Here is a 22691-nt window from a genome sequence, read left to right on the forward strand (position 1 = left end):
GGCTATTTGCCATTTTATTTTGTTAATATATAGGCTATTTAATATTAATGAAATAAAATGCGAAACATACATACACATTTAATAAAAAATAAAATGCATTGTATGCCTACTCACTAAAAATCCTTCCTCCTTTCTTTCCCCAAGAAGACTTCAATGACTCTGTTGTACAGTCTATCTGTGCGTTTTAGTTCCACCAATAAGTCCTTTTCTATCGACATGGAGGCTAATGCTGACAGCCGAGTCTGTCCAGTAGCATTTCTGGAATACGTTTTGATTCGCTTTAAGGCCGAGAATGACCGCTTGACAGAAGCCGATGACACAGGGATGGTCACTGTCACACATGCCAATGTGTAAAGTTGCCCCACGTCCTCATTCAGATTTTTCTGCTTAAGGAAATCAAGGAGATCAGAGGGACTTTTCCCTTCAAAATCAGTCATAGCAAACATTACAGTCAGTTCTGTTTTTAGCTTGGATAGGTGGAACAGTGTTCCGTGACTCTCTGTTAAGCTGGAGAAGGCTGTTTGCGTGATTTTTTTCCGGTAGGTCTGAAAGTGCTGGGGGTCCAGGAGGGAGAGAAACATTAATTTTTCGTGGTCTTGAAACCTGTTTCGTATCTGGCAAAGAATTTTGTCCAGAATATTGCTGTGGAGTTGTTGGTAGTATGTGCGAGGGTCTCCTTGTGCTGGGCCTCTGCGTGCGCTGGGTGAACTTGAGATGCGCGCTGTGTCATCGTAGATTTGACTGAACCTGCGCCTCTCTCGCTCAATTGTGTCACAAAACTCGTTCACCTTTGTCAGGCAGAATTGTACATCCAAAGTATGTTTCTGTAGAATTCCAAAAAGCACATCCGAATAATTAAAAATCCCATTGAATGTTTCAAGCAAAAAACAAAACTCAAAATCATCCAAACGTGCATTAAATCCATCAGCCATAAGCACAGTATCCCCGTCATGGTCATCATGATGTTCCAGTAAGTGGTTAAACAGCTCCTTTAGGGCAACTCTCTTTTCAAAGACTGCATTGACCAATCTAGATGTATATTGCCACCTCGTTGGTGCAACCTTAGGAAGACGACGCTTGCAGATGTCATCCAGCAGTTGCGTGCGTGTAGGGGATCGTGAGAAAAATGCTGCAAGGCCATTGATGTTGGCAAAGAAGACCTTGCATTCTTTAAGCTTTGAGGCTCCTTGAGTCAGTACTAAATTTAGTCGATGTGCATATTAGTGAATGAATAAGGCCATCGGTGCCCTCTCCTTAACTTTAGCCTGCACCCCATTGAGTCCAGATGCCATGACTGCCGCGCCATCAAAACACTGTGCCACAACTTTATCCAGACTACATTCATTTTCCTCCAAGAAACGGAAAATAAGAGCGGCAATGTCATCAGCTCGCTTGCCGCTTGTCACATCTTCAAAACGGATAAATCGCTCCTTGACTCCTGTGTCCTGTGTCATAACGCAGGACGAGGGAGCTGTGCTGCATTTCCCACATCTGTTGTCTCGTCCACCATAACAGCAACAAAGGGAGCTCTTTTAATCTCCATTTTGATCTCTTCTCCCATCACTTCAGCAATAGCATAAATTAGGTCATTTTGTATTTTGCCTGACGTCCCAATGAACACTTTGTTAGTGGACAGGTGGTATTGTAAATCTGTGTTGCTTTCAGAAAGAAAAGAAAGAAGCTCCACGTCGTTCACTTTGTTTGTGGAGTCAGCACTTTCATCGTGTCCCCTAAATGAAAGTTCCTGTTTACCCAAAAACATGACACAATCAATGAGTCTTTTCAATGTTTCCCTACTTTTCTTCACCTTTTCATTGTGCAGCTCCGTTGCCCTGCGCGCTTGTTCGTTGAGCTGTAGATCCACTCGGGTGTCCCCAAAAGCTTTCAAAAGCACCATTGCTTGTAAGTGCCCAGCCGTACTTTGGTGTCTCGTTGCTGCCTTGCTTAGACAACTCAAGTTTGCAAAGCCAGTGTGGCTCCAAACACCAAATCGATCACTTGCAAATAATAGGCATTCCCAGCAGTACAGTTTGCAGTGCTTCTCGGAGCCTGTGAGCCATTGATAGCGCTCGTAGTTGGAACTTTGAAAGTGGCGAACGAACCCCTTTCCCACCTGTGACAGGCTTTGTAGCGTCGGCGTCGGGCGACCTCTCCTTACAATGTCTAACTTTTCTTGAAAAGTTTGTCTTGAGAATGGCGTTATAATTATATCCTCGACCAAATCGATATCTTCCCCTCCTTCCGCCATTGTGGGTTGAAAAAACAGCTTAGTAGTACGCAAATTAATTTGTTTATCAAATTCAGTTTCCTAGTTCAAAGGTTCTGCACATACCTGCCCATAGGACCTGCCTCTCAATATTGGCAATCCAATCAAAAGACGAGCACGCACTACGCCTGCTAGCTGGCTCCTGTGTAACACTGGAGCCAGCCAGCAGACTACAATAGCCAACTCTAAAGCTGATTGGTTGACACTAAAGTTTCATTTCCATTCACTTTAAGCTACAAGCGCCCGCACTGTTGATTCTGAAGGCCTGAGGGCAGATTTTAGACCCCTGGCAACACATGATGGCTGAATATGATTGGATAAAAGATCTAACAAAGATCAGCCCTCCAAATCTCAACCTGGGGCTGGAAGCAGTGCAACCAAGAGGAAAGCTATGAAATGAAGTGTATAACTCTTACTCTAGGGAATAATTTAATAAATATTTGTGGGAAAATATATTTAAAAAATATATATATTCTGATGATGTTTAGGCCTGCAGAGAAGGCCATGCTGGCCCTGACGGCCCACCACTGATAGATATGCACTGCACATTACTTGTTGGGAAGGGAGGCTAATCGGTTATACTGAATGCAGCCCCGGCAAGTGCAATCATGCAAGGTGCTTTGGCATTGATTCACCAATGGTGTGTTAGATACCACCCACATACGTTTGATTGACACCTCATTATCATATTGAAGGAAGACATAAATAAATAAATTAAGAAATAATATAAATTAATCAAATGAGAGTGGGATTAATTATTAAAATAATGATTTATCTATGTGTGCATTCATCCATTTATTTATTCATCTATTTAATTTGGGCATTTATCTATAATTATTGCAGATTTGGTCCTCCACATGTTTGTGTGTGTACAATATATAACAGTTCAATAGTATAATATTCACAGACTCACTTCCTAAGCAGGAACTTGTTGATGGTCTTCTGTTTCCTCATACACTCTACTATCAGTCTGTTCAGGTAGACAAATAGGGCCCCACCAAAACCACACGCAATCCTGAGCAGGACAGGGGACAGAGTCACACACAGTTCTAGGTTAATAGCCATTTACAGTGACGATACTGAGGAGTTTGAGCAGGGTGTGTAGAACACACAGGATACAGTAAACACACATGTACCCCAGGATGGCGAAGGCTGGCAACTCCTGGAGGTCAAAGGGGAAGTCCAGACGGAAACGTGTCTTAAAAAGAGCCGTGATGGTCTCTGAGAGAGAGAGAGAGAATAACACCAGTCAGCTCTGACTAACTATTGGTTCAATGACCCCCCGCACACACACACACACACACACACCTCCTCACCTTCGTCCTGGTTCCACACAGCCAGTACTCTGAAGATGAAGGCGCTGAAGGTGGCAGCGAAGAAGCCCCTCCAGTAGTTCCTCACCGCAAAGAACGTTGACGTTACCTCAATGCTGAAGAGCACACCTGCAGCACACACACACAGTCACTGTTGCAGTAACACTATTCGTCACTTACTGTATTTTACTGCATTTCTCCCCAATGTATATTGTAGAGTACATGGACTTCCCATGGTTACGTACCTCCAATAGGGGCAGCAAAGCAGCATCCCACCCCTACTGCACACGCTGCTGATAGCATCTCTGTGTTCCTCAACTCATTCTGTAATAGGAACATACGCACACTCACAAACACCCACACATACATAAACACATATGTGCAAGCACACATAGTACACACATAGACACACATAGAAATACATAATGGAATTACAGAGAGTAATGTTGGAATTCAGATGAACAGAATAACATGAAGTAAAGGGAGATGTCATGTACCATTTGTCGTATGTGTCATGATGGCATTCACATAGAACAGAATAGAAATGCTTGACTTGAAATGGAAAGGCGCTCACATGACGCCCCAACAAACATGAAACAAGTGGACCCTGAGACGTGTACATACTTAGACACACGTGCACTCGTACCTTGTTTCCCTCAAAGGGCTCTTCCTTAAGCAGTAAGTGGGAAAGACAGAAATCTGTGTGAGTACCTGAGAGTTAAATTGAAGAAAAGCAGAGACCAAAATCTGTTGGGAGAAATTATATTTATTGCTATATTTTTTGGACAGAAAATGTATTCAATCTCCTATAATGATTGGTTTCAAACAGGATGAACCTCAACCCTGATCATTATGAAATTGTTCTAAAGTAGACCGTCTGATTTGATGCTTGCTGACTTGAAATGTTCTTCCTCCATCTCCCTTTTCCTCCTCCCCCGCCTCCCCCTCACCTCCTCCAGGTATTGGGTGGTGTATGGCAGAGAGAGTAATCTCTTGGCAGACTGAGAACCATAGACAGGAGTCGTACTGTGTGCTGGAGCCCAGGGTCGGGCTCAGGTGAGTGGGGGTGAGTGTGTGTCCTGGAGGGTGGCAGGCTGGTCAGACAGATATCACACAGATACTAAAACCAAATTGAGTGTGTGTGCGTGGGGGGGGGGGGGTGGGACTGTCTCTCACCATGTAAATCCCACCAAACAACGCAGCCATGAATTTACTCAGGAGAGCTGCACACAGACTGGCCACATGAACGAACGGGCCCTGAGTGAGAGATTGGAGAAACGAGAAAGAGAGATGTAGGGGTCAAAGGATGACGAAGAGGAAGAACATGGAATGCAGAGTTAGTAATAGAGGGAAAAGAAGGCAGAACTAAAGCAATTTCAGACCAGGGCCCGTATTCATCAAGTGTCTCAGAGTAAGAGTGCTGAACCAGAATAAAGCTCCCCTGTCCATATAACCATATTCATAATGATCTTATGGCAAAACTGCTCCTAGATCAGCACTTTATAAATTCGAGCCCAGGAATTTCAAACATTTCACTTTTTCCCGTAACAGTCCACTAGGGGTTTCCCACCTCCTTTCCCAGGGGCATGCCACTGCCCAGAGCACAGGTCAGCCCGATAACCTTGGCCACAAAGGTTTTAAAGGTGAGATACTCCTTAAGTACCACACCTCTAAGAATGGTCTTCATCTCTGGGATACCCGAACCTGAGGAAAAGGAGGAGGTGAGAGGGGGGGGGGGGGGGTGGAAGAGAGGAGGGTGAGGGAGGTGGGATAGGAGGAGGGCGAGGACGGAGAGTGCGGTAAAATGTATATTCAGAGATCCACTTCAAGATTATTTATGAATTCAAGGCAGTCATTACTAGTGGTTGCAAGGATATTGTCAAGGATGTCCTGAAGTTGTATAACTTCTGTCAACTACCCATGTGGACTGAGTTGATGCCATACATCTGTGACCTTTAAATAATATTGCAGTGTTTCATTCTGTATGCAAATTAGCTATTTAAATATATGCGAGTGAGCATGATTAGGAATAAATGTAGTTGTAAGATTACATTGAATGAGTGTGTGTGCGTTCCACACTTGAGTATCTTACCCACAGCCTGCGGGGCCAGTATCTGTGTGAACCCTGCTGAGAAAGTGATGAGCACCACTGGGTAGGTGACCCAGGCCAGGTACTGCAGGAGCATGTTACTGTTCAGTCCCCCGTACATCCACTTCTGAGCTACAGCGCAGAGACACACACAGATAAATAAAACCTATTAAAGGGCACATTCCAAAACGTTTTACACAAGGAGAGCTAGGAGTATCTCACCCTCTCTCTCTCCCTCCTTCCATTCCCTATGGTGTTGTCCACTACCCAACAGACCCAGGAGTATCTCACCCTCTCTCTCTCCCTCCTTCCATTCCCTATGGTGTTGTCCACTACCCAACAGACCCAGGAGTATCTCACCCTCTCTCTCTCCCTCCTTCCATTCCCTATGGTGTTGTCCACTACCCAACAGACCCAGGAGTATCTCACCCTCTCTCTCTCCCTCCTTCCATTCCCTATGGTGTTGTCCACTACCCAACAGACCCAGGAGTATCTCACCCTCTCTCTCTCCCTCCTTCCATTCCCTATGGTGTTGTCCACTACCCAACAGACCCAGGAGTATCTCACCCTCTCTCTCTCCCTCCTTCCATTCCCTATGGTGTTGTCCACTACCCAACAGACCCAGGAGTATCTCACCCTCTCTCTCTCCCTCCTTCCATTCCCTATGGTGTTGTCCACTACCCAACAGACCCAGGAGTATCTCACCCTCTCTCTCTCCCTCCTTCCATTCCCTATGGTGTTGTCCACTACCCAACAGACCCAGGAGTATCTCACCCTCTCTCTCTCCCTCCTTCCATTCCCTATGGTGTTGTCCACTACCCAACAGACCCAGGAGTATCTCACCCTCTCTCTCTCCCTCCTTCCATTCCCTATGGTGTTGTCCACTACCCAACAGACCCAGGAGTATCTCACCCTCTCTCTCTCCTCCTTCCATTCCCTATGGTGTTGTCCACTACCCAACAGACCCAGGAGTATCTCACCCTCTCTCTCTCCCCTCCTTCCATTCCCTATGGTGTTGTCCACTACCCAACAGACCCAGGAGTATCTCACCCTCTCTCTCTCCCTCCTTCCATTCCCTATGGTGTTGTCCACTACCCAACAGACCCAGGAGTATCTCACCCTCTCTCTCTCCCTCCTTCCATTCCCTATGGTGTTGTCCACTACCCAACAGACCCAGGAGTATCTCACCCTCTCTCTCTCCCTCCTTCCATTCCCTATGGTGTTGTCCACTACCCAACAGACCCAGGAATATCTCTCCCTCTCTCTCTCCCTCCTTCCATTCCCTATGGTGTTGTCCACTACCCAACAGACCCAGGAGTATCTCACCCTCTCTCTCTCCCTCCTTCCATTCCCTATGGTGTTGTCCACTACCCAACAGACCCAGGAGTATCTCACCCTCTCTCTCTCCCTCCTTCCATTCCCTATGGTGTTGTCCACTACCCAACAGACCCAGGAGTATCTCACCCTCTCTCTCTCCTCCTTCCATTCCCTATGGTGTTGTCCACTACCCAACAGACCCAGGAGTATCTCACCCTCTCTCTCTCCCTCCTTCCATTCCCTATGGTGTTGTCCACTACCCAACAGACCCAGGAATATCTCACCCTCTCTCTCTCCCTCCTTCCATTCCCTATGGTGTTGTCCACTACCCAACAGACCCAGGAGTATCTCACCCTCTCTCTCTCCCTCCTTCCATTCCCTATGGTGTTGTCCACTACCCAACAGACCCAGGAGTATCTCACCCTCTCTCTCTCCCTCCTTCCATTCCCTATGGTGTTGTCCACTACCCAACAGACCCAGGAGTATCTCACCCTCTCTCTCTCCCTCCTTCCATTCCCTATGGTGTTGTCCACTACCCAACAGACCCAGGAATATCTCTCCCTCCCTCCCTCACCTTGTTGACAGAAGGCTATAGCGTAGTCCATCACCCAGCTGACCAGGGCCATGACCAGACCCAGGAGGATGAGAAAGATCCAGTCCTCGCCCACACGAGAGATCAGGAACTTCTGACAGCGAGACGTACACACTGGAGAAAGGAGAGAGGGGGTGGGAGAGAGGAGAGAGGAAGATTAAAAAGACAACAGCTTAAAATAAGAGAAATAGTCACTGTAACAAGACAGAGAGCATTAAAAAAAGACATGGAGTGATGAGAAATGGAGAAGGAACACTGTGTGAAAAGCAAGTGGGGTGGAGAGACGGATAGAAATGCATCACGACTTGTTGAGCTGAATGAATAAAGGAACGAGTGGACTTAGAGATAGGTGGAAAGAGAGATATAAGGCCGCTAAAGACCCAGGAAGCAAGTGACGATAGAGAGATAAAAGGGATGTGTGGAGAGAAGGAGGAAATGTGAATGGTTGCTCTCAGGTGGATGAAATAGGAGTAACTGGATGTCCCCGAAGACCAAATCAAACATCGAAGAGAACACAGTGTCTTGAGGGACACTGTCTATGAATGCTCTAGATACTGAACCGGTGTCAGCGATTTGGTGCCAGAGATGTAGCGGAGTCAGGTGCTACATCTCTGGCACCAAATCGCTGAGCAACACAACTGAGTTTACTCACAAAAATTCAAGCAAGATTCCAAATAGGAAAATGCATACAAACTAACACCTACAACAACCACTAAGACACCAACAATCACGGACAGAACAGAAATGTATGCCAGAGGGTTAAATAAGGAACATGATATGGGAATTGAAACCAGGTGTGTGTAATACAGACAAAACAAAAATGAAACATGGATCGGTGGTGACTAGAAAGCCGGTGACGTCGACCGCTGAACACCACCCGAACAAGGAGAGGCCCCGACTTCAAGGGGAGGGGCCGACTTCAGGGGGAGGGGCCGACTTCAGGGGGAGGGGCCGACTTCGGGGGAAGTTGTGACAACCGGTGGAATTCCAGACTTCCAGTTCACATAAAAAAGAGAATAAATTGGGTCCAATGAAGCTTATTTTAGCTGACCTAACTTTGTTTCTTAAATGTTTCTTGAGTGCTTTAAACAGTTGAAGTCAGAAGTTTACATACACCTTACCCAAATACATTTAAACTCAGTTTTTCACAATTCCTGACATTTAAGCCGAGTAAAAATTCCCTGTCTTAGATCAGTTAGGATCACCACTTTATTTTAAGAATGTGAAATGTCAGAATAATAATAGAGACAATGGATTTATTTCAGCTTTTATTTCTTTCATCACATTCCTAGTGGGTCAGAAGTTTACATCCACTCAATTAGTATTTGGTAGCATTGCCTTTAAATTGTTTAACTTGGGTCAAATGTTTCAGGTAGCCTTCCACAACCTTCCCACAATAAGTTGGGTGAAGTTTGGCCCATTCCTCCTCACAGAGCTGGTGTAACTGAGTCAGGTTTGCAGGCCTCCTTGCTCGCACAAGTATGCTTGGAGTCATTGTCCATTTGGAAGAGCCATTTGCGGCCACGCTTTAACTTCCTAACTGATGTCTTGAGATGTTGCTTCAATATATCCACATAATTTTACTGCCTCATGATGCCATCCATTCTGTGAAGCGCACCAGTCCCGCCTGCAGCAAAGCACCCCCACAACATGATACTGCCATCCCCGTGCTTCACGTTTGGGATGGTGTTCTTCGGCTTGCAAGCCTCCCTCTTTTTCCTCCAAACATAATGGTCATTATGGCCAAACAGTTCTATTTTTGGTTCCTCCCAGAGGACATTTCTCCAAAAAGTACGATCTTTGTCCCCATGTGCAGTTGCAAACCATAGTCTGGCTTTTTTAATGGCGGTTTTGGAGCAGTGGCTTCTTCCTTGCTGAGCGGCCTTTCAGGTTATGTCGATATAGGACTCGTTTTACTGTGGATATAGATACTTTTGTACCTGTTTCCTCCAGCATCTTCTCAAGGTCCTTTGCTGTTGTTCTGGGATTGATTTGATTTTCACTTTTCAGGACGTTCATCTCTAGGAGACAGAATGCATCTCCTTCCTGAACAGTATGACGGCTGCGTGGTCCCATTGTGTTTATACTTGCATACTACTGTTTATACAGATGAACGTAGTACCTTCAGGCGTTTGGAAATTGCTCCCAAGGATGAACCAGACTTGTGGAGGTCTTGGCTGATTCTGAGGTCTTGGCTGATTTCTTTTGATTTTCCCATGATGCCAAGCAAAGATGCATTGAGTTTGAAGGTAGGCCTTGAAATACATCCTCAAGTACACCTCCAATTGACTCAAATGTCAATTAGCCTATCAGAAGCTTCTAAAGCCATGACATCATTTTCTGGAATTTTCCAAGCTGTTTAAAGGCACAGTCAACTTAGTGTATGTAAACCCACTCCCTTTTTGTTTACAAGGCCCTACTCATAAATGTCCATATTATCTAACTTTGCTGTTCACAGGATTGGATCATTCTTGAGGTTCCTAGGGTCTTCAACGAGCTAGGTAAATCTGCTTTTAGTTTTAATGCACCGTATTGCTGGAACAAAATTTGAAATACATTTCATCTTGATGATGCTGTTGGTGCAATTTAAGGCATTTATTGGGGACTCATTGTTATCTTTTCGTAAAACATCTGGTTGCAGTCAAGAGCCAACCTGTATACTAAGGAGATCCTGAGGGAAATCGACGAGTACCAACACCTTTACGCTGTGGAGGAGCAACATACTCCATCATGGAAAGATCTGACTACTTCACAAAATATCTTTAACCCGACAAAAAAAGAAAAACAGATTTATCTACAGACACAGACAATTTACTTACCGTTGAAGTAGAGGCTAGTGCTCTGGCTGGAATCCATGCAACACTGGAAAAGGTGTGTGAGGAGGTAGCAGGGCTGAGGGGGTGTTTGGAGTACAGCCCGAAAGAAATTCGTACGCTCCAAGGAGAAAACAAGGCACCAACAGCCAAGATAAAAATCCACGATTCCAACAAATAATTAAAAAAAATGGAAAATTAACAAATGTACAGAAAGATCAGTGCGAAGCCTTTTTTGATATACTAAAAGCTCCATTGTTAGTTTTAACTAATGGTAGTCTGTCAGGTACTTAGCAGGAAGGTCTGATTTCTCTATTAAAACAAGACCCAGATGGCAAATATAAAGATCACTTCTATCTAAAAAACTGGAGGCCCCTTACACTTAAATGTTGTGATGGAAAAATACTTGTGAAATGCATAGCACTCCAATTAAATTAACTCCAGCACAATTAAAAGGGTTTTAACAGGCGTTGTTCATCCTGATCAGACAGGTTTTTTTACATGGACGATACATTGGAGATGATATACGACAACTACTAGAAATAATAGAACATCATGAAACATCTAAGCCAGGCCTGGTATTTATAGTGGATTTTGAAAAGGCATTTGATAAAGACTGGATTTGATTTATAAATGACTTTTTTCAATTTCGGTAATTCTAATATAAAATGGGTAAAAATAATGTATAGCAACCCCAGGTGTAAAATAGTAAATGACGGCTTCTCCGAGTTTTGAATTATCAAGAGGAGTTAAACAAGGGTGTCCGCTGTCACCATATCTATTCGTTATGGCCATCGAAATGCTAGCTATTAAAATCAGATCCAATAACAACATTATAGAGGAATAGAAACCCAAGGCTTAAAAACAAAAAGGTGTCCATGAGTGCCGATGATTCACGTTTTATATTAAGTCCACAAGCTAGATCCCTGCAATGTCTCATTGAAGATCTAGATAACTTTTCTGTACTCTCTGGACTAAAACCAATGTGTACAATATTACATATTGGATCTTTAAAAAATACAACTTTTACATTACCCTGCAGTTTACCTATAAAATGGGCTGATGGTGAAGTAGACATACTTGTGAATTCATATCACAAAAGATACAAATAAGCTCTCCAATGATTTTCAATAGAAAACTTGTAAAATAGACAAGAGCCTGCAACCATGGACCTGACTATTTATGAAGAAATTGCCCTGATTAACTCCTTAGTCAAATCTCAGTTTACTCATTTACTTATTGTGCTGCATACTCCTGACAATTTGTTTTTCAGATCATATGAGCAAAAAATATTTTGCTTTATCTGGGACGCCAAACCAATAAAAATAAAGAGTGCCTATCTATATAATGAATGTGAATTGGGTGGGTTGAGATTATTAAATATAAAAGTACTAAACCTCTCTCTAAAAGCTTCACTTATTCAAAAGTTTTACTTGAACCCTAAATGGTTCTCAAGTAGATTACTAAGAAAAGCTCATCCATTGTTTAAAAATGGCCTTTTTGCCTTTGTGCAGATTGTCATGTCTCATTTTCGATTAATTGAAAATGATACTTTTTTCCGAAGAATCTCTTTTTCAAACGCATTGCAGAGCTGGCTACAATTTCAATTTCATCCCCCTGAAAAGATAGAACAAATATTATGGCTGAACTCAAATGTGCTGGTTGATAAAATACCTGTATTTATGGGAAAGATGTTTGAAAATGGTATTTTGTTATTAAATTATATTGTAAATTGGAATGGTAGAGTTATGCCTTCATAACTGCTCAATCCAAGAGTACAACCAAATGATTACAGCATTATCCTAAAAATGGAGGAGGCAGGTGGCAGCGGGAGGAGCTAGGGAACTGCCCAATATAAAGGATCAAAACTGGCGGAGGAATAAAAATAGCATAAATAGGAAAGTATACCAGTTTCATTTGAGGACCAGGATGTTGACAACTGTGTCATACAGATTGCAAAATAGTTGGGAAGAGATTTTTGATTCCATGGTGCTTGAGTTGATATATACAGTATAACACAAGATTCAAGACCTTTGTTTTTAAGCTAAAGTTATTATTTAGAATTCTTGCCACCAACAAAATGTTGAATATTTGAGGCATAAAATCATCGAAGCTCTGCAGATTTTGTTGTGAGGATACAGAATCAATAGACCATTTATTTTGGTATTGTCCTCAGGTAGCCTGTTTCTGGTCTCAGGTTCAGGAATGGCTGAAAATGCATAGCATCGATCTTAAATTGACCCTAGAAATAGTACTGTTAGGAGATCTGGAGAGACCGGGTCAGTCAATTACTAATATACTAATACTCTTAAAGTATTTATCTTCAACTCGCAATCTGTGGATTCTATTCGATTAGATAGATTGAAACTGCATGTTAAACATCACAGCATAGTTGAAAGATATGTGTTGCGTAGAAACCCGAAGTGGGTGGCCAGCAGAGATAGATGGGATGGGCTGAGGGGAGCGGAGTTTTGGGATGTGGAATTGGAGACATGTGGGAGTGGAGTTTCTGTGCGAGAATGATGGTCAAAGTATTTTTTTTAAGTAAAAATTAAACATAATAAAAAGTTTGGCTGATGCCGTGCAGGTGTTTGTACACATGCTTATACACACACTCATGCAAAGAAATGCATACAAGAATACACATACTCCTTCCATTTCAATATTATCGCTTGCACAGTGCTCCTTGGGATGTTTAAAGCTTGGGAAATCTTTTTGTATCCAAATTCGGCTTGAAACTTCTTCACAACAGTATCTCGGACCTGCCTGGTGTGTTCCTTGTTCTTCATGATGCTCTCTGCGCTTTTAACGGACCTCTGAGTCTATCACAGTGCAGGTGCATTTATACGGAGACTTGATTACACACAGGTGGATTGTATTTATCATCATTAGTCATTTAGGTCAACATTGGATCATTCAGAGATCCTCACTGAACTTCTGGAGAGAGTTTGCTGCACTGAAAGTAAAGGGGCTGAATAATTTTGCACGCCCAATTTTTCAGTTTTTGATTTGTTAAAAAAGTTTGAAATATCCAATAAATGTCGTTCCACTTCATGATTGTGTCCCACTTGTTGTTGATTCTTCACAAAAAATACAGTTTTATATCTTTATGTTTGAAGCCTGAAATGTGGCAAAAGGTCGCAAAGTTCAAGGGGGCCGAATACTTTCGCAAGGCACTGTATACAGTTGGCATTGCTGTTATGATTTTAGTTGTCCTTGATGTTTGTTTAATTTTTTGATTTATTATTATTTATTTTTTTGCATTGTTGTTTGCTGTTTTCTTCTGTCTTTCTTTTTTCTCTTTAGTTCATTCTCTTGGTTGTTGGTCCATTGTGGGGTTCTTGGGGTTGGGAATGGAATTAATTGTTTGTTTTTTCTTCTGGGGGGGGGCTGTGGGAGGGGTCTGGAATGATCGAGGGACAACTATTGGGGAACTGTGGGGGATCTTGGGGGGGTTGGGAGTCTGTTGGATGACTGGTATGATGTAGTTGTTGAGCGGCTTCACTGTAGGTACAGTGGGGCAAAAAAGTATTTAGTCAGCCACCAATTGTGCAAGTTCTCCCACTTAAAAAGATGAGGCCTGTAGTTATCATAGGTACACTTCAACTATGACAGACAAAATGAGAAGAAAAAAAAAATCCAGAAAATCATATTGTAGGATTTTTATGAATTTATTTGCAAATTATGGTGTAAAATAAGTATGTGTGGAGTATAGAGATGAGGTAGTCACTCAAAAATCCTGTTAAACACTATTATTGCATGTAAAAAGGACGTCATGCTCATCAAACACAAGTGACTGTCCTCCCTCAAGAGTCTTAGCCGGCCGCGCCACCTCAAAAGCTAGCTACACATACAGAGTTAGTCCATGCAACTTGTTAAGCACATTTTTACTCCTGAACTTATTTAGGCTTGCTAACAAAGAGGTTGAATACTTAGACTCAGGACATTTCAGCTTTTAATATTTAATTAATTTGGAAAATTAATTTGTAAGTCGCTCTGGATAAGAGCGTCTGCCAAATGACTTAAATGTAAATGTAATGTAAAAATATGATTCCACTTTGACATTATGGGTATGCCAGAGACAAAAAAAATAAGAAATCTACATTTTATGCATTTGTAATTCATTCATAATTCATTTAATTCATTTTTAACACAACAACTTTTGTGAATACTTTGACAGCACTGAAAGTCCACAGCAGAGGTAGTGCCGACAGTGCCTTCGGAAAGTATTCAGACCCCTTGACTTTTTCCACATTTTGTTACGTTACAGCCTTATTCAAAAAAAAATGAAATCAAAATCTACACACAGTACCTCATAATGAATGACAAAGCAAAAACGGGTTTTAGGATTTTTTTGCAAATTTATAAAAAATAAAAATCTCATTTACATACAGTGGGGAGAACAAGTATTTGATATACTGCTGATTTTGCAGGTTTTCCTACTTACAAAGCATGTAGAGGTCTGTCATTTTTATCAGAGGTACACTTCAACTGCGAGAGACGGAATCTAAAACAGAAATCCAGAAAATCACATTGTATGATTTTTAAGTAATTAATTTGCATTTTATTGCATGACATAAGTATTTGATACATCAGAAAAGCAGAACTTAATATTTGCTACAGAGACCTTTGTTTGCAATTACAGAGGTCAAGCGTTTCCTGTAGTTCTTGACCAGGTTTGCACACACTGCAGCAGGGAATTTGGTCCACTCCTCCATACCGACCTTCTCCAGATCCTTCAGATTTCGGGGCTGTCGCTGGGCAATATGGACTTTCAGCTCCCTACAAAGATTTTCTATTGGGTTCAGGTCTGGAGTCTGGCTAGGCCACTCCAGGACCTTGAGATGCTTCTTACGGAGCCACTCCTTAGTTGCCCTGGCTGTGTGTTTCGGGTCGTTGTCATGCTGGAAGACCCAGCCACGAACCATCTTCAATGCTCTTACTGAGGGAAGGAGGTTGTTGGCCAAGATCTCGCGATACATGGCCCCATCCATCCTCCCCTCAATACGGTGCAGTCGTCCTGTCCCCTTTGCAGAAAAGCATCCCCAAAGAAAGATGTTTTCATCTCCGTGCTTCACGGTTGGGATGGTGTTCTTGGGGTTGTACTCATCCTTCTACTTCCTCCAAACACGGCGAGTGGAATTTAGACCAAAAAGCTCTATTTTTGTCTCATCAGACCACATGACCTTCCGTGGGCGCCTTGATTCTAGTTTGTGAGCTAGACAGTCTACTGCCTGGGAAAGTCTCCCAATCAGAAGTATGAGATGGGTAGGGGGACGGGGGTAGGTTGACCTCCGGTCTCCCCACTGGAAGCCCGATGTTGGGGGAGTGGGGGAACTATCAAATAGCGCACCTTTGACTTTGTACAGTACTAATGCAATTAGTAAAAAGTTTCATATACATATTGTTGCATTTTTTTCTGGTTTATGCAAAATTGTTCGACTACACCTGCATTGTTTGTTGTCTGGGGTTTTAGGCTGGGTTTCTGTACAGCACTTTGTGACATCAGCTGATGTAAGAAGGGCTTTATAAATACATTTGATTGATTGATGGTTAAAAATAATAGAAAACCAGTCTGCACACCATCAAGCTGAATTTGTTTAGTCTTGAGTCTTGGTTGACAGTATTGGGGGATGGGTAATGTATTGATGCTCAAGGGTCAAATAAACATGTCTTTGTTACTTCTTCTTAATATTTATGAGTCTTATTTTTGTATATATTTTTATATTTATATAGTTTTAAATGTTATGATTATTTATTAGTGTTGTTCCAATGTCTGAATAAAAAAATAGGTTTTTTTTGTTACAGGGGGGGGTGAAGGGTGGGCCCAGGGAGCCATACAAGCTAGAACCGCCACTGGACACAGGCATACTGTACACACACACAAGTTTGGCATGTGGTGGGTGGCCCTCTGCCCGGTGCTTGGCTCTCCTCTGCCCGGGCAACTTGGCTCTCCTTATATTCGCAGCCACAGTAGTGTGACAGTCTTCAGTCTTCTTCTCAACCCAAAAGCCAAAACAGACAGTCTGCCAGATACACAGTGTAATGAATTGCTTATTTTTGTTTCGGGATATGAATCGTACAAACATACTGTAAATTATACAATGATATTTAGGCCAAAGATACCAAAACAAAAGTGAGTGTAATCTCCCTCAGCAGAACAGTCACTAGCAAGCAGTGCACAAAATGGGAAAAGCCTATTTTATGACAAGGCACTGCCACATCTCAAACAAAATCTCCAAGAATATGACCACTCATATTTACTGACCTGTGTAATGACCACTCATATTTACCAACCTAATGACCACTCATATTTACTAACCTGTGAAATGACCTCAATATGACCACTCATATTTACTAACCTGTGAAATGACCTCAATATGACCACTCATATTTACTGACCTGTGTAATGACCTCAATATGACCACTCATATTTACTGACCTGTGTAATGACCTCAATATGACCACTCATATTTACTGACCTGTGTAATGACCTCAATATGACCACTCATTTACTGACCTGTGTAATGAGTGAGTGATCACTGTGATCCAATGACTTCTCCTATGAGTGCACCACCACCGAACTGACAGCGTTGACTGACGCTGAGTGTACAAAACATTATGAACACCTGCTCTTTCCATGACAGACTGACCAAGTCAATCCAGGTGAAAACTATTATCCCTTATTGATGTCACTTGTTAAAAACCCACTTCAAATCAGTGTAGCTGAAGGGGAGGAGACAAGTTAAAGAAGGATTTTTAAGCCTTGAGACAATTGAGACATGGATTGTTTGTGCCGTTGTGAAGGTGTCAAAGATTTAAGTGCCTTTGAACGGAATATCAACATGAGCCATCTTGTAGAATCCATTCCAAATCAAATCAAAGTTTATTTGTCAAGTGCGCCGAATACAACAGGTGTAGACCTTACAGTGAAATCCTTACTTACAGGTTCTAACCAATAGTGCAAAAAAGGTATTAGGTGAACAATAGGTAGGTAAAGAAATAAAACAACAGTAAAAAGACAGGCTATATACAGTAGCGAGGCTATAAAAGTAGTGAGGCTACATTCAGACACCGGTTAGTCAGGCTGTTTAAGGTAGTATGTACATGTAGATATGGTGAACAGAGAGTAGCAGTAGCGTAAAAGAGGGGTTGGTGGGTGGGAAACAATGCAGATAGCCCGGTTAACCAATGTCTGGGAGCACTGGTTGGTCGGCCCAATTGAGGTTGTATGTACATGAATGTATAGTTAAAGTGACTATGCATATACGGTAAACAGAGAGTAGCAGCAGCGTAAAAAGAGGGGTTGGGGATGGCACACATTGCAACTAATCTGGGTAGCCATTTGATTACATGTTCTGGAATCTTATGGCTTGGGGGTAATAACTGTTGAGAAGCCTTTTTGACCTAGACTTGGCACTCTGGTACCGCTAGTAGAGAGAGTAGAGAGAATAGTCTATGACTGGGGTGGCTGGGGTCTTTGACAATTTTTAGGCCCTGGTGATGTACTGGGCAGTACGCACTACCTTCTGTAGTGCCTTGCGGTCAGAGGCCAAGCAATTGCCGTACCAGACAGTGATGCAATCAGTCAGGATGCTCTCGATGTTGCAGCTGTAGAACCTTTTGAGGATCTCAGGACCCATGCCAAATCGTTTTAGTCTCCTGAGGGGGCTTTGTCGTGCCCTCTTCACAACTGTCTTGGTGTGTTTGGACCAGTCTAGTTTGTTGTTGATGTGGACATCAAGGAACAACCTGCTCCACTACAGCTCCGTCGATGAGAATGGGGGCGTGCTCAGTCCTCCTTTTCCTGTAATCCACAAACATCTCCTTAATCTTGGTTACGTTGTGGGATAGGTTGTTATTCTGGCACCACCCGGCCAGGTCTCTGACCTCCTCCCTATAGGCTGTCTTGTCATTGTCGGTGATCAGGCATACCACTGTTGTGTCGTCTGCAAACTTAATGATGGTGTTGGAGTCGTGCTTGGCCATGCAGTCGTGTGTGAACAGGGAGTACAGAAGGGGACTGAGCACGCACCCCTGGGGAGCTCCAGTGTTGAGGATCAGCGTGGCAGAGCTGATGCTACCTACCCTCACCACCTGGGGGTGGCCTGTCAGGAAGTCCAGGATCCAGTTGCAGAGGTAGGTGTTTAGTCCCAGGATCCTTAGCTTAGTGATGAGCTTTGAGTGTACTATGGTGTTGAACGCTGAGCTGTAGTCAATGAATAGCATTCTCACATAAGTGTTTCTTTTGTCCAGGTGGGAAAGGGCAGTGTGGAGTGCAATACAGATTGCATCATCTGTGGATCTGTTTGGGCAGTATGCAAATTGGAGTGGGTCTAGGGTTTTTGGGATAATGGTGTTGATGTGAGCCATTACCAACTTTTCAAAGTACTTCATGGCTACGGACGTGAGTGCTACGGGTCTGAAGTCATTTAGGCAGGTTGCCTTTGTGTTCTTGGGCACAGGGACTATGGTGGTCTGCTTGAAACATGTTGGTATTACAGACTCAATCAAGGACATGTTGAAAATGTCAGTGAAGACACCTGCCAGTTGGTCAGCACATGCCCGGCACAGACGTCCTAGTAATCCCTCTAGCCCCGCAGCCTTGTGCATGTTGACCTGTTTAAAGGTCTTACTCACGTCGGCTACAGAGAGCATGATCACACAGTCATCCGGAACAGCTGATGCTCTCATGTATTCTTCAGTGTTGCTTGCCTCGAAGTGAGCATAGAAGTGATTTAGCTCGTCTGGTAGGCTCGTGTCACTGGGCAGCTTCCCTTTGTAGTCTGTAATAGTTTGCAAGCCCTGCCACATAAGTCGAGCATCGCAGCCGGTGTAGTAGGATTCAATCTTAGCCCTGTATCGACGCTTTGCCTGTTTGATGGTTCATCGCAGGATTTCTTGTAAGCTTCCGGGTTAGAGTCCCGCACCTTGAAAGCGGCAGCTCTACCCTTTAGCTCAGTGCGAATGTTACCTGTAATCCATGGCTTCTGGTTGGGGCATCTACGTACAGTCACTGTGGGGACGACGTCCTCGATGCACTTATTGATAAAGCCAGTGACTGATGTGATGTATTCCTCAATGCCATCGGAAGAATCCCGGAACATGTTCCAGTCTGTGATAGCAAAACAGTCCTGTTTAGCATCTGCTTCATCTGACCACTTTTTTTATAGACTGACTCACTGGTGCTTCCTGCTCTAATTTTAGCTTGGAAGCAGAAATTAGGAGGATAGGGTTGTGGTCAGATTTACCAAATGGAAGGCGAAGGAGAGCTTTGTACGTGTCTGTGGAGTACGGGTGATCTATAATTTAAGTTTCCCTGCATTGATGTCTCCGGCCACTAGGAGCACCTCCTCTGGGTGAGTGGTTTCCTGTTTGCTTATGTCCTTATACAGCTGACTGAGTGCTGTCTTAGGGCCAGCATCTGTCTGTGGTGGTAAATAAACAGCCACGAAAAGTTTAGGCAAGTAGTGTGGCTGCAATTTATCCCAATATACTCCACTTCAGGTGAGAAAAATCTAAAGACTTCCTTAGATTTCGTGCACCAGCTGTTGTTCACAAATATGCACAGACCGCCCCCCCCCCCCCCCTCGTCTTACCGGAGTGTGCTGTTCTATCCTGCCGGTGCAGCGCGTATCCCGCTAGCTGAATATCCACGTCGTCATTCAGCCACGATTCCGTGAAACATAGGATATTACAGTTTTTGATGTCCCGTTGGACCTGAGCTAAAGCATCCGCCAACTCCTGGACAGTCTGTGGTGCAACGTGGCGTTGGTGGATGGAGCGAGACATGAGGTCTCAGATGTGCTCAATTGGATTCAGGTCTGGGGAACGGGCGGGCCAGTCCATAGCAACAATGCCTTCCTCTTGCAGGAACTGCTGACACACTCCAGCCACATGAGGTCTAGCATTGTCTTGCATTAGGAGGAACCCAGGGCCAACCACACCAGCATATGGTCTCACAAGGGGTCTGAGGATCTCATCTCGGTACCTAATGTCAGTCAGGCAACCTCTGCGAGCACATGGAGGGCTGTGCGGCCCCCCAAAGAAATGCCACACCATGACTGACCCACCGCCAAACCGGGCATGCTGGAGGATGTTGCAGGCAGCAGAACGTTCTCCACGGCGTCTCATGTCACATGTGCTCAGTGTGAACCTGCTTTCATCTGTGAAGAGCACAGGGCGCCAGTGGCGAATTTGCCAATCTTGGTGTTCTCTGGCAAATGAAAAACATCCTGCACGGTGTTGGGCTATAAGCACAACCCCCACCTGTGGACGTCAGGCCCTCATACCACCCTCATGGAGTCTGTTTCTGACCGTTTGAGCAGACACATGCACATTTGTGGCCTGCTGGAGGTCATTTTGCAGGGCTCTGGCAGTGCTCCTCCTGCTCCTCCTTGCACAAAGGTGGAGGTAGCGGTCCTGCTGCTGGGTTGTTGCCCTCCTACTGCCTCCTCCATGTCTCCTGATGTACTGGCCTGTCTCCTGGTAGCGCCTCCATACTCTGGACACTACGCTGACAGACATAGCAAACCTTCTTGCCACAGCTCGCATTGATGTGCCATCCTGGATGAGCTGCACTACCTGAGCCACTTGTGTGGGTTGTAGACTCCGTCTCATGCTACCACTAGAGTGAAAGCACCGCCAGCATTCAAAAGTGACCAAAACATCAGCCAGGAAGCATAGGAACTGAGAAGTGGTCTGTGGTCCCCACCCGCTTTTTCGAGATACCTTCGAAATTGTTCCCACTTAGATTCAGAACCTCTGTAATAAGACATTATGTCTGGCAACCAAATATGTTGCGTTATGAAGTTAAGTAAACTATCTACAGCTGGAAAGATTTATCATTGTAGAATAATAGTGAAGACATCAAAACTATGAAATAACATATGTAATCATGTAGTAACCAAACAAATCAAAATATATTTTATATTTGAGATTCTTCAAAATTAGCCACCCTTTGCCTTGATGGCAGGTTTGCACACTCTTGGCATTCTCTCAACTAGCTTCATGAGGTAGTCACCTTGGAATGCATTTCAATTAACAGGTGTGCCTTGTTAAAAGTTCATTTGCTTCCCAAATTGTGTCAAGTTGGCTGGATGTCGTTTGGATGGATGACCATTCTTGATACACACGGGAAACTGTTGAGTGTGAAAAACCCAGCAGCGTTGCAGTTCTGGCACCTACTACCATACCCCAGTCAACCCCTCAATGGCACACACACAATCCATGTCTCAAGGCATACAAAACCTCCTTTAACCTGTCTCCTCTTCTTCATCTACACTTATTGAAGTGGATTTAACAAGAGACATCAATAAGGGATAGCTTTCACCTGGATTCACTTGGTCAGTCCATGTCATGGAAAGAGCAGGTGTTCATAATGTTTTGTACACTCAGCGTAGGTCAACGCTGTCAGTTCGGTGGTGGTGCACTCATAGGAGAGGTCATTGGATCACAGTGATCACTCACTCATTACACAGGACAGTAAATGAGTGGTCCTATTGAGGTCATTAGACAGGTCAGTAAATATGAGTGGTCCTATTGAGGTCATTAGACAGGTCAGTAAATATGAGTGGTCATATTGAGGTCATTAGACAGGTCAGTAAATATGAGTGGTCATTAGGTTGGTAAATATGAGTGGTCATGTTGAGGTCAGTTGGTCACTCACCATGACACTTGGCGCAGGGGTCTTTCTCATACTCTAGCAGCTCTGCCGACCGGCTGCGAACGCTGGTGGACCTCCGCAGTCCCCCGCCATCACGCAGGCGGGCCGCCTCCTCCTTGGCATACACACCGAGCTCCTGTGTGTAACGCCCATACATCTGAACAAGAGGGGTGGGGAAGGAGGGAGAGAGAATATTATTCATTTTCAAGTATTGAAACGAACCCTCATTCTACTCAACCAGCTCCTGAGTCCTGTTTAATATAATACATTAATCCATGGGAGAGAGAAGGACAGAGGGGGGAGGTTAAGAGACAGAGAGGGGAAGGAATGAGAAATAGCAGTTGCATTTCAATAGTATTAAAAAGCAGGGGTGTCCAACTCCTTCCACGGACGGCTGGGTGCCTGCAGGTTTTTGTTTTTTCCTTTCAACCTAGACAACCAGGTGAGGTAGTGTTATATGAACCCAATCCATTGTTTCCAGTGGGTTTTCATATTTAGGCCTTGGTCAATGCTGCTGGGGTTCTATTCTGCCCGGTAGTTTGAGTCCTCTCACCTGGTCTCACCCCCCCCCCCCCCCACAGAATTTGACTCTAGTCCAAATCCATGATTTGTCTGTTTTCAGGAATTTAATCCCAT

The 22691-nt window shown here is 43.9% G+C and overlaps 1 protein-coding gene across 1 annotated transcript in view; it reads right to left on the reverse strand.

Moving 5' to 3' along the window:
- Nucleotides 1-22691, reverse strand: part of LOC135558621 (chloride channel protein 2-like) — a 123040-nt gene that overhangs the window by 42810 nt on the left and 57539 nt on the right. Inside the window, 10 exon segments of the mRNA XM_064992562.1 lie at nucleotides 3180-3281; nucleotides 3403-3487; nucleotides 3583-3708; nucleotides 3825-3903; nucleotides 4226-4249; nucleotides 4756-4836; nucleotides 5150-5283; nucleotides 5672-5800; nucleotides 7560-7691; nucleotides 22059-22212. Coding sequence (XP_064848634.1) covers nucleotides 3180-3281; nucleotides 3403-3487; nucleotides 3583-3708; nucleotides 3825-3903; nucleotides 4226-4249; nucleotides 4756-4836; nucleotides 5150-5283; nucleotides 5672-5800; nucleotides 7560-7691; nucleotides 22059-22212 — 1046 coding nt within the window.

The sequence above is a fragment of the Oncorhynchus masou genome, chromosome 17 (assembly GCF_036934945.1).
Source record: "Oncorhynchus masou masou isolate Uvic2021 chromosome 17, UVic_Omas_1.1, whole genome shotgun sequence".
In the NCBI taxonomy this organism is placed as follows: Eukaryota; Metazoa; Chordata; class Actinopteri; order Salmoniformes; family Salmonidae; genus Oncorhynchus; species Oncorhynchus masou.